This window comes from Chinchilla lanigera, unplaced genomic scaffold (assembly GCF_000276665.1).
Source record: "Chinchilla lanigera isolate Chin_1 unplaced genomic scaffold, ChiLan1.0 scaffold00023, whole genome shotgun sequence".
NCBI lineage: Eukaryota > Metazoa > Chordata > Mammalia > Rodentia > Chinchillidae > Chinchilla > Chinchilla lanigera.
This window is the reverse complement of record NW_004955424.1, coordinates 22,798,794-22,811,114: the sequence shown is the minus strand read 5'-3', so window position 1 is coordinate 22,811,114 and position 12,321 is coordinate 22,798,794. Positions and strand designations below refer to the sequence as shown.

Here is a 12,321-nt window from a genome sequence, read left to right as displayed (position 1 = left end):
AAATAAATAAATAAAAAATAAAGATTCCATTATAACTATGATACCCAAATTGGACAGACATTACAATAAAAGAAAATTACAGGGTATTCTCACACATGAACATAAATGAACCCCCCAAAAAAGAAATCAACAAAATACTGGGGAGCCAAATCCAAATCATGACGTACTTGGTTTTACTTCAGGAATATAGGGTAACTTTAACCTTTGAAAATTAATGTAAATCACTATATTAGGAGAATAAAAGAGAAATACGTCATCTTGACAGATGATGAGATCATTTAATAAAGTTCAGCGTTCGTTCATGGTAAAAACTTAGTAATTAGTAATAAAAATAACTACTAAATTTATAGTAGACCTGCAGCAAGCACAGCATTCCTGGTTCCATGCTGGAAACTCCTTTGACGTCAGAGATGAAGCAAGGGAGCCTGCTGCCCTCACCTCTCGGCAGTGACGCACTTCTTGGCGTTGTGCTGCCACGCCGCCGCACAGTAGCACATGACGTTATTGAGACTTAGTGAATTATTTTTTAAGCCTTATTCAGAAAAATCTTTTAAAAACCTCAATAATAGATCATTTATTTTATTTGTGGATTGAAACACTTAATAGTATAAATATATTAATTTATCTCAAATTAACCTATAGATTGAGTGTAATCCCAGACAGAGTTGCCATGAGCTTTTTAGGGGAGCTGGGGCTGCAGAGATGTAGAGCTCCAAGCTCTGGTCACAACATTAATACAGAAATACAAAGGCCTAACTAGCCAAAGCTGTTGAATTTGAAGAGCAATGTGGCAGGACTTGTGTTTTTAGATATTCAAACTTAATTATAAAACTAATAAAGAGGACTACTTAGGTTTAGGGATGGACAAATAGTTGTAATTAATCCTTTGACAATGAATAAGTGTCTTTAAAGGGAAACTATAGCTTGAATATAATATTAAATAATGCCAGCACAAGTAAACAGAATAGCAGTTTTATCAGCTACTTTACCTTACTCAGTTTATCTTAACAGTCAGTGTCGAAGTCCTTGATTGGGAGACTAATCCTCAATCAGTCCTCTTCTTAACCATGGAAGATACATTGCAAAACCACAGTGAATGCCTGAAACCACTCATAGTACCAAGCTCCATTGTCAACCATTTTTTCCTACATACTACCTATGATAAACTTGAACTTATAAATTAAACATAGTAAGAGTAAGCAACAGTAACACATAATTAAAAACATAACCACATACTGTAATATGACTGTGGTCTCTTTCAAAATGTCTTACTCTACTCTGGTAACAGCTGGCTATGAGTAACTGAAACCGTGAAAGCAGAATCACAGACGTGGAGTAACTACTCCTAAAACATAACAGTAGACATATAATAGATATTTAATTTATTGTCTACTTAAATGACTATTTTGAATTTTGTGTTGTTCTGTTTTAGATCTGCTGACTTGGGCCCTACTTTATTGACAAGACCTGGACAGCCGACACTTACCAGAGTGCCCCCACCTATTCTTCCAAGGCCATCACAGCAAACAGGAAGCAGCAATTTGAACACTTTCAGACCTGCTTACAGTTCATTTTCTTCTGGATATGGCACCTATGGAAATTCATTTTACGGAAGCTATAGCCCTTATAGTTATGGATATAATGGTTTGGGCTATAACCGCCTCCGTGTAGATGATCTTCCACCTAGCAGATTTGTTCAGCAAGCTGAAGAAAGCAGCAGAGGTGCATTTCAGTCCATTGAAAGCATTGTGCATGCATTTGCCTCTGTCAGTATGATGATGGATGCTACCTTTTCAGCTGTCTATAACAGTTTCAGGGCTGTGCTGGATGTAGCAAATCACTTTTCCCGACTAAAAATACACTTTACAAAGGTATTTTCAGCTTTTGCATTAGTTAGGACTATAAGATACCTTTACAGACGATTACAACAGATGATGGGTTTAAGAAGAGGCTCTGAGAATGAGGACCTGTGGGCAGAAAGTGAAGGAACTGTGGCTTGCCTTGGTGCGGAGGACCAAGCAGCTAACTCGGCGAAATCTTGGCCAATATTCTTGTTCTTTGCTGTCATCCTCGGTGGTCCTTATCTCATCTGGAAACTGCTGTCTACTTACAGTGATGAAGTAACAGGTAAGAAGAGCAGAACTAGTTCTGAAGCCATGTAACAACTTGAAATTTCAAAATGGATTTGTTAAATTAGCATCTTTTGTACTCATTTTTATTTACTATCTTTAGTTTTATTTTGTTAAGCACTTAGAACGAGGAGAAGAGAATGTAACAAAGACAAGCTTGCTGATTTATGTAGTATTGGTTCAGTTTAACTGTACACATTACCTAACTACTGTCTACCATGTACTGAATTTGGTACTATGGAGGATACAAAGATATACATATAGGGGATAATCCCTATTTTTCTAAAGTTTATTGGGAGGAAGTAGTTAAGACACATACAATATATGGGTAATTAAAATGAGGCAGGGGCAGGGGAGATAGCTCAGCAGCACAGTGCCTGCCTGGCAAGTGTAAGGTCATGAGTTCGATTCCGAGCACCAAAAAAAAAAGAAGCAGAAAGACTAGTAAGGATTATTACAGTTGGGAAGAGACGTAAGGTTTTTTAAGCCTTTCTTTGTTGCAGTACAATGTGCTGGATATCTTGTGTATTTTAATCTTCTGTAATTGTTTCAACAACCCAGAGAGGTAAGAATCAGCCTCACTTTTACAAGGAAACTGAGGTTCATCCTGTGAGGTTCATTCACTTGTCCAAATTCACATCTTTGATAAGATGGAACCAGAAACCCCAAGCCATTGGCGGCTGCTGCAGAGCTAGAATAGTAGGGGTCACATTCCTCCTGGCCATAGTGTCCAGGGAGAAATTGGCATCCAAGTTAGGTTTTTGGAAAAGAGGAACAGTTCGTCAGAAAAAAAGGGGGCTGAGGATGTAGCTCAGTGTAGCACACTGACTGCCCAGCACGCATGAGGCCCTGATTAGAACGTCTAGGCCCATGAGGAAAGGAGGAAACTGTCAGGCAGGTGGAGCCACTTGAACAAATATGGGAAAAAGGACGTTTGTTCAGCACTTGTCCTATGGGGAAAAAGGAATCAAAATGCCCTTAGCTTTTAAGTTTGGGGTAATAAAAGGATATTTTATTCATTAATTCAACCAGTGTTCAGTGTCTAATACATGCTACGTACAGTGCTCTAAGAGTTAGGGATATAGTGGAGAATAAAACAGAATTTTAAAATCCTGCCCTGTGGCAGTCTAATGGTGGGAGACAGTTTTAAAGAAAAGTAAACTGTGTATGAAGTCAGAAGGCAATTTGCTATAAGAAGAAAAAAGCAAAGCAGGGAAGAACGTTGGAGATGCTAGGAGGAGGCACGGGTTGCAGTGCTATGCACAGACGGGAAGGGGATGAGGGAGTAAGCCCTGCAGCTGCTTGAGAGAAAAGTGTTTGGAGGCACAGGGAACAGCAGAATTACACAGGTATTTAAGTGCCTGTCTGCCTAGCATGTCATGTGAACAGGAAGACAACCAGCATGGCTGGAGCCAAGTTGAGAGTAGCAGGGGATGGAGAGGGAAGTAAAAAGTGATTTGTGTCATTCTGAGTTTGATGTGCCAGTGGGACATTTAAATGGAGCTTGAGAAAGTTTAGGAAAGAATGTAAAAGGCAGAGCAGAGCCCAGGTGCAGTGGTGCACAATCTGTGATTCCAGCACTTAAGGAGGCTGAGGCAGGAGGATTTCAAGTTCAAGTCCTGCCTGGACAACTTAGACCCTGTCTCAAAACAATTTTTTTTTAAAAAGAGACAGGATGTAGCTCACCAGAGCATGCCTGGATTTAATCCTCAGTACCACAAAAGTAAAGAGCAAAACAGAATCTTAGGAGAGGAGTGAAAAATGATGTATGATTCACTCACTTAAAAGTGACAGTTGAAGTGGTGGGTTATATTGCTGTGGTAGAGAATAGAGAAAAGAGAGCTTAAGATGGGAATCACCAAGAACAGAAGTCGAACAACACTATTGCTGCATTAAGAGGTAAAGATGGGGAGAGAACCTTAAAAGGAGAATGATGAGTGACACAACGTAAGACCTAGAACTGAAAAAAAGATCTTCAATTGGCAACTGGAGCTCGCCAAGCGCCAGTAACTTTGGTGGAATAGAAGAGAAGAAACTTCTGAACGGATAAGAGCCAAGCAAAGTCAGAAGATGTGCGGAGAATGAAGGAGGGGGACAAAGAATAGTTGGTCAAGGTGGTTTTCAGCTTTTTATTTTGCGTTGTCATTTTAAGAAATTAGATCTGAGAATATTTTTAATCTTAAAAATCAGAAAAACTTTTGACAGGTGAAAATCATTATCAGTAAAGTTTTCCTAGAACATAGCCACACTCATTCACTTGCCTGTTTTTTGTGGCTGCTTTGGTACAGTAAGAGTTGAATGGTTTGCAGAGGCCGTGCAGGACTCTTCATTACATCACACTTGATGGTCTGCATGGTACAAAGCTCCACAGTGGTGCATACATTGTTATACCATAATTTTTTATTGTGTGTACATGGCACTCCAAGAAAGAAAAGTATTCTTTACATAACATCCTTTTAAAGCACAGTATAGTATGGATTAGTTTGTTACTGAATCAGATGGCAAAGCATTGTATTTATTACTCCATGACACTACAGCTATTTAAACGAGTGTAATATACAGCAGCATCATCAGACTGAGCACTGTTCTCAGAAAACCAACACAAAAAGTTTTTTAAATTTTTTAATGGAAAAAAAAAGATAATTTAAAAATGAAAACCTCATCACAGCAAATTTCCTTACCAGTATAAAACAGAAAATGAGACCCAGGCATGGTGGCACACACCTGTAAACCTAGCACTCAGGGCTGAAGCAGGAAGATTGCCAAATTCAAGACTAGCTTGCAGGTGTGGTGGCTTGTGCCTGTCATCCCAGCACTTGAGAAACTGAGGCAGGAGAATCACCACAAGTTCAAGGCCAGCCTAAGCTACATAGTGAGCCCATCTCAAAAAAATAGCATAGGAATGAAACTGAAACCAAAATAAATTTCTAAAAGATTTCTTTGTTAGCCAGTCAACAAAAATGATTCCAACAACCAAAGAAATATGTCCAGAGAAAGTAAGTTAAGACTATTTGGGTTTTAGTAAGACAGTTTCTTAAAGAGTACAGCAATGGAATAACAGAGACAAGTTAAAACAAGGTAAATGATGGGTAGGGAGTTTAGCTCAGTGGTAGAGCACTTGCCTAGTATGAGCAGAGCCACAATCTCCAGAACTGTTTTTTTTTTTTAAAAGGACCATAAATACAAGGCAGATTATCTGAGTGACTTTCCTTGGCTCACGATGATCCAGCAGGTACTGGTTCTGCTTGGCTGTCTGAGGAGGCAGTTCAGTCTAGGGTTAGTCATTGCTTTAGTCATTAGCAGGGGCATTGTAGAAAATATTTGAATTTATCAGTTATTACTGAGCCAATAATATCAAAGGTAAACATCATTTATTCCTATGATACAACCATTATGTGAGTTTTTGTCAAATATAAATTGTCCCTACCTGTAGCCACATATTATACTTTATACCTACCACACAGCAGATGAGTGGTTTGACAAAGGTTGGGTTTTATTTTTTTGAAATTGAGGCAAAGATTGAAATTTTATTAATGGAATCACCCTCAATCACTATTATTAAGCACTTAACACATAATAGCTTTGGAAATCAGCTTTTGCTACAGACTTGATAATATTCATAACAAATTTAACCTAAAACCATAAAACAGAACAGTACTTATATGCACTATTTATCTTGGAGTAAAGTTATTTTGACAACAGTTATATTGCTTAATAAATCACAAGCACTGTCACGCTGCTTTAACTCAAGATTTCTACTCCTACCTTTGCAGCAAATAAGTTTTCTGAGTTCAAACTACAGTTCCAGAAGTAGTTTTTGGACCTCCACACAAATGTAAAGGAAATTTCCATATTTCAGAATCCATTTATCTGTGCAATTAAGGACCTTCCATATAATCTTCATTTAGAAGTGATTAATTTGCAATATAATGATATGGTAAAAAGAAAGCAAAATCAAAAGAAGAATTTGACTGAATTATATTCTAGTCCATTAATATCCCAAGCAGTAAATAAATATGCTTAGTTAAAACTACAAATATGCATAATTAAAACCACAAGCTAGCCAGGCATGGTGGCGCATGCCTGTAATCCCAGCACTCAGGAGGCTGAGGCAGGAGGATCGTTGCGAATTTGAGACCAGCCTGGCCTAGAAAGTGAGCTCAAGGCCAGCCGGAACTGCACAGTGAGACTCTGTCTCAGAAAGACAAAACAAAAAACAAAACAAAAAAAAACCCCACAAGCTCCTGAATTGATACCAGGAGTTAGCAGGATGTATTTGTGTGAAATGACATCTTCAAAAATGAAGTACCTCAAATCTCATTACAACTTAGTATTAACAAATGAATGTTTGCAGTTGAGCCTGAATTAAATGAAACATCATGCTCTGTAACCCTATATATGAGTAAGTAAAGTTTGCCTTTGATACTGCTAGTTCATACTTTATAAGACTACTCCATTCTTCTTAGTAGAACTCTATTGTCAAAAAAGAACTCTTATTACATTTTTAATTGTGTCAAAAAATGTATGGAACTTCCTTTTCTCTCAGTATATAAGTAGCCACATATTATACTTTATTTTGCCTCTTGCCCTGCAAAGACAAGAGTACTTACTACCTAACCCTTAACGGAAAAATTTGTCAGTCCTTGATTTAAAGTAAGAGAACAGCTGGCAAGGGAAGTGCACACCTGTAATCCCAGCACTCAAGGCTGAGGCAGCAGGATCACTATGAGTTCAAGGCCAGCCTGGGCTACAAAGTGAGCTCAAGGCCAGCCTGTACTACATAGCAAGACTCTGTCTAGAAAGAGAAATAAAGAAAAGAGAAAAGAAAAGAATGAAGGAGGAGGGAGGGAGAAAGAGAAGAGAAGGAAGGGGAGGGGAGGGAAAGGAAGGGGAGGGGAGGGGAGGTGAGAAGAGAAGACAAAACAAGACAAGACAAGACAAGACAGGCATTTGGACCTTAAAAGGAAAAGGTTCATTAAGAGTTATAATAAACATGTTTACTTAACATAGTGTTGATTATAGGATTTATTTCAATAATGATTCACTTAGTAAAAGGGGAAGACTTTTCTCCTGGCAGGTAAATATATCTAATATATAGGCAATAACTAGGGAAATATCTGCTTTTTTCTTTTTCAAGCTTACTAACCTCATCTTAATCCTTACTTTGGCATATAGACCACACCAACTGGGCAAGTGGTGAGGATGACCACGTGGTTGCTAGAGCAGAATATGATTTTGCTGCAGCGTCTGAAGAAGAAATTTCGTTCCGTGCTGGTGATATGCTAAACTTAGCTCTCAAAGGTAATAAATTATGAATAAGTTGAAATCATCTCTAATATTTGTAAATTTTTAATATTAAAAACTGCAACAAAGTATCTTTTCATTGCTAATATTGAGGTAGTTACTAGAATTGCTATACTACGTCAGTTTAGATTTTCCAAATCTAAGGCAGTCAGAGAAGGCCCAAGAGAATAATTTCAGTAATACTTTGCTGAGATAAGGAGAAGCTCTACGTAGTCTCTTCTGAACTCAACACACTTGAATTCCACACTCTGCGGATCCCCACACAAAAACATGAAGTACAAATGTAACAAATCCAAAGGAATTATTGAGTATCAGTTACAGAAAACACCATCGTACTTTAAGAACTATTGTCATGAAGTATTAGGAAACTCTAGAAATTTATGTACCTCTCAGGTTTATTTTGGGACCAGGTCACTAGTAGCAGTTTTTAATGGCTCCACACAAAATGACCTTTCCCTTCATCTTTCCCCTGCAAGGATAACAAGTTTTAGAGGAGTTTTGGGTTGGGGTTTTTTGGTTTCTTGTCTGAGACAGGGTTTTGCTATGTGTAGTTCCAGCTGGTCTTGAACTCAGTTTGTAGCCCAGGCAGTCCTCAAATTCACAGCGATCCTGCTGCCTCAGCCTCCCAAGTGCTGAGATTACAGGTGTGTGCCACCACACCCGACTGGTTTTTGTTTTTTAAAGTTTTGTGTGTTGCGCAAGGCATTGTGGCATATGCCTGTAATCCCAGCATTCAGGAGGCTGAGGCAGGAGGGTCGTTGCAAGTTCAGAACCACCCTGGGCTACAAAGTAAGCTCAAGGCCAGCTTTAACTGCATAACGAGATCCTGTTTCAAAAAGACAAAAAATAAATAAATAAATAAATAAAGTTTGATGTGTTTGTGGAGATACACTGTCACTGCAGAGAGCCACATTTTGTTGTCCTACTCCCATTTTGCACATTAGGGAAACAGACTTAGGGTAAGTTGTCCAGCTTCACAGAGCTAAGATACAGTACAACTGGTTCGTTTAACTCCAGAGCCTGTGCTTTTGATCACTTTGGCTAGCTTTTCCATGGGGATAGCGGCTAATGGAAGCTTTAACCACTTACTGGTTTTAGTCACTTTTTACACAGCACAAAAATACCTTGAGTCATTTGAAAAGTTTGGAGCACATTACTAAAATTCTGCCTTATTCTTTTATGTATAGAACCATGACTTCTAGGTATTGTATTTGTGAATACAGATACAATAATGAATACAGAAATTTACTGTTTTGGATCTTAAAAGAATGGTTTATTTTTAAGGTTTGTTGGAGAGACAGGAACAACACTGGTAATTATTTCCAGTTAATCTAAATAAAGGATAAAGCCAAAGCCAGGCGTGGTGACGCATGGCTGTGATCCCAGCACTTGGGAGACTGAGGCAAGACAATCAAGGCCAGCCTGGCTTACATAATTAGTTCAACTTCATAGTGAGACCCTATCTCAAACAAACAAAAAATTAAAAAATAAAAAAAAGGATAAAGCAAAGTAGGGTTTCTTTCAGCTACATTGTAATTCAGAACAAAATTTATGTCTCATCAGTCTTCAACTAAGAGTGCCGCTTAGCACCTTGGCTTTACTTCTTTGCTGTCCTCCTTTGCATGAGGAAAGTATGTTTGAACATTTAGAACAAAATGAGCTGCAGACATGATTAATTTGTCTAACTTAAGTATAAGAGTCTTATTAAGTATTAAGAGTCTTATGCCTAATTTAAAATGTTGGCCCAAAATTGGAATAGTTTAGCAGTTTTTTAAAGATAAGGATAAAATAGATGGGGAAATGCCATATACAGTTGAATATAGAACTATTACTAAATAATTTTCTTACTTTAGGCTTAGAGTATTGCCTTTAAGTAAAACTTTGTGTTATAGATAGAGATTACTGGAGTCTTCAAGATTTTGCCCATCTTGGCCGGGGCTATAGCTCAGCGGCACAAGTGCCTGCCTGGCAAGCGCAAGGTCCTGAGTTCATTCGCAGTACCAAAAAAAAAAAATAAAGATTTTGCCCATCTTGAATTAAAATTAATGTTAATTATCTCCAAGATTATTTCTTACAATCATAGGAAATGAATTTTATATTTTGACCAAGTACGTAAAGAAAACTGACTGTGTCAGGCATAATAGCGCATGCCTATAGTCCTAGCACTCTTGAGAGGTGAAAGTTTGGGGATATAGCCCAGTGTGAAGGCCCTGGGTTCAATGACCAGTAACACACACACACACACACACACACACACACACACACACACACACAAACTGATTGCATATTGACTGACTCCTTTATCCTTAAAATATATATATATTTTTTTTAATTAATTTTTTTTGGGGGGGGGCGTTTCTCCGGTACCAGGAACCGAACTCACGACCTTGCGCTTGCCAGGCAGGCGCTTTTGCCGCTGAGCTAAATCCCCAGCCCCTTTAATTAATTTATTTAAAAGCCGTCTGTGGTGGTGTGCCTGTGATACCAGCTACATGGTGACTGAAGCAGGCAAGAGGCATTGCTTTACCACAGAAGCTCAGGACCAGCCTGCACAATATAATAAGACCATATCTCTTTAAAACAAAAAGATTACATGTGTCTTCTATACTTGCCCCGACTTATTATTGAGAAGGAATGAAATGGCCATTTCTTAGATTCCAATTTAAAATATGAAACAGTGATACTAATTTTCAGTTTATGACGGACTAATCTCCATACCAAATGAATGGACCAACTGATACAAACTTTATGTTCTTCAGGGTAGAAAGAAATAAAAAATATAAATTATCAGAATGGATCTGAAGCCAGGCTCCATGGTATCTACCTGTAATCCTAGCTACTCGAGAAGCCAAGGCAGGATGACCGCCTGAGCTCAGGAATTCAAGACCATTCTGGGCAACAGAGCAAGACTTACCTCTTTTAAAAAAAAAAAAAAAAAAAAAGACATAGAACTGTTTCTGGGGTTTGGTTTGGGGTTTGGTTTTGGGGGTTTGTTTGTTTGTTTGTTTGTGTTTTTGAGACAGTTTTGCCATGTAGTTCAGTCTGGCCTTGAACGCACTATGTAACCCAGGCTAGCCTCAGACTCACAGTGATCTTCTTGCCCCAGCCTCCCTCCAGAGTACTGGGATTACAGGCGAGTGGGGTAATTACTGGGATCACACCACGCCCAGCAGACATAAAACTGTTAAGCCTACTCAGCGTTTGATTTTCAATATGCATGCATGTCTATTTGTTCATGTATTTTATTAAAGTAACAGATTTTACATAATGTATTTGATCATTAATATTCTGATGGACCTCCAAAGTGTGTTATAATCACAAGGCTATCTTTTCTTTTCCTCCCATCAGAACAACAACCCAAAGTTCGTGGTTGGCTTCTGGCTAGTCTTGATGGTCAGACAACAGGACTTATACCTGCAAATTATGTTAAGATTCTTGGTAAAAGAAGAGGTAGAAAAACAATGGAAGCAAGTAAAATTTCCAAGCAGCAACAGTCTTTTACCAACCCAACACTAATTAAAGGAGCTACGGCTGCTGACTCTTTGGATGAACAGGAAGCTGCTTTTGAATCTGTTTTTGTTGAAACTAATAAGCTTCCAAGTGCACCTGATTCCACAGGGAAAAGTGGAGATAAACAAGATCTTTGATATCGTTCATGTTTGTGTGCAGCTGAACAATATTTGAGTACTTTTAAAATAATTTCATACAAAGAAATTAATATACAATTTAGTAAAAACATTTGTTATTGGCTATTTCAGGCATTTTGCTGCTAGAAATTATTAAAGATATTCATTAGTATGTTGGCCTAGTGACCTGGTCACATGTACAGTGTATTGGACCATGAGGACATTAGTTTCGCCTAGCTTTAAGATTATGGAGATTGCTATCATTTTCATGGTACTTAAATCCCTTGGTTTATTGGAAGAGTAATATTTAATATTGATGAACTATATAGAATGTATGGTTTGCTACAGAAGGGATCATTAATGTTTCTTAAAATTCTAGATTGACTTGAAACCCTCAGAAGTTAACCAAAAACAAATATGTATGAGAACAAGCAAAACAGGCAAAATTTTTACAACCTTAAACTGAATAATAAAATTTTTCTGATCTATATGATGTCCAGTGTTGGGTTTACTTTAGGTAGCAATATGTGTTCACCCACAAACAGTTAATACTATTATCTTTTATTTTTAAATTTTTATCTTGAAAAGATCACTAGAAGCATTGCAAAGGAGATGGTTCTAGAATGATAGAGTGTAACTTTCATTTTACAATATGACTAGTTTTCATCCTACATTAATCAGAATATATGAAAAATACACTTTTTCTCCCACCCAAAACTCACATCCTTTGAGTTTTCACTTACTGATATAATCAGTTCTAGCAGTAATGATTTTTAATCTTTTCATAGATTTCTCTGCTGCTACCTAGTATAATTACTTTTTAAAATTCCATATTCAGGCTGTTCTTTAAACATGTATCACATTGAATACACATGTCTTTTAGATTTAATTTTTACTACTGAGATTTCAGAACACTGACCCATTTGGAATATAATGCTGTTTGACTTGTTTTGTGCTTAATAATGATTTTAACTTCAGCTAAGTTTCAGTACACTGACTACTCCCCACAAAATTGGAAGATTCATATACTTGCTGTGGTCATACTGAAGATCATTGCTGTCACTAATATAGTTTACAAAAATACATTTACAGATATTATTGAAAACTGAACTTTTTATAAAAACTGATTTAGTTATTTTTATCTTTCATATAGATTTATGTTTATCAAATAAATAATTGTAGAAGAGTTCAGACTGAACTGTATGTGGCCAAATATAGACCCAGCATAAAAGAAGATCACTAAAATCGTCTTGGAAAGTCCT

The 12,321-nt window shown here is 37.5% G+C and overlaps 1 protein-coding gene across 1 annotated transcript in view; it reads left to right on the top strand.

The window, feature by feature from the left end:
* Positions 1–11,547, top strand: part of Pex13 (peroxisomal biogenesis factor 13) — a 31,151-nt gene extending 19,604 nt beyond the window's left edge. Inside the window, exons 2-4 of the mRNA XM_005385748.2 lie at positions 1,433–2,127; positions 7,305–7,430; positions 10,782–11,547. Of these exons, the coding sequence (XP_005385805.1) occupies positions 1,433–2,127; positions 7,305–7,430; positions 10,782–11,080 (1,120 nt within the window). The 3' untranslated portion in view covers positions 11,081–11,547. The remainder of the gene's footprint in view (positions 1–1,432; positions 2,128–7,304; positions 7,431–10,781) is intronic.
* The last annotated feature ends 774 nt before the right edge of the window (positions 11,548–12,321 follow it).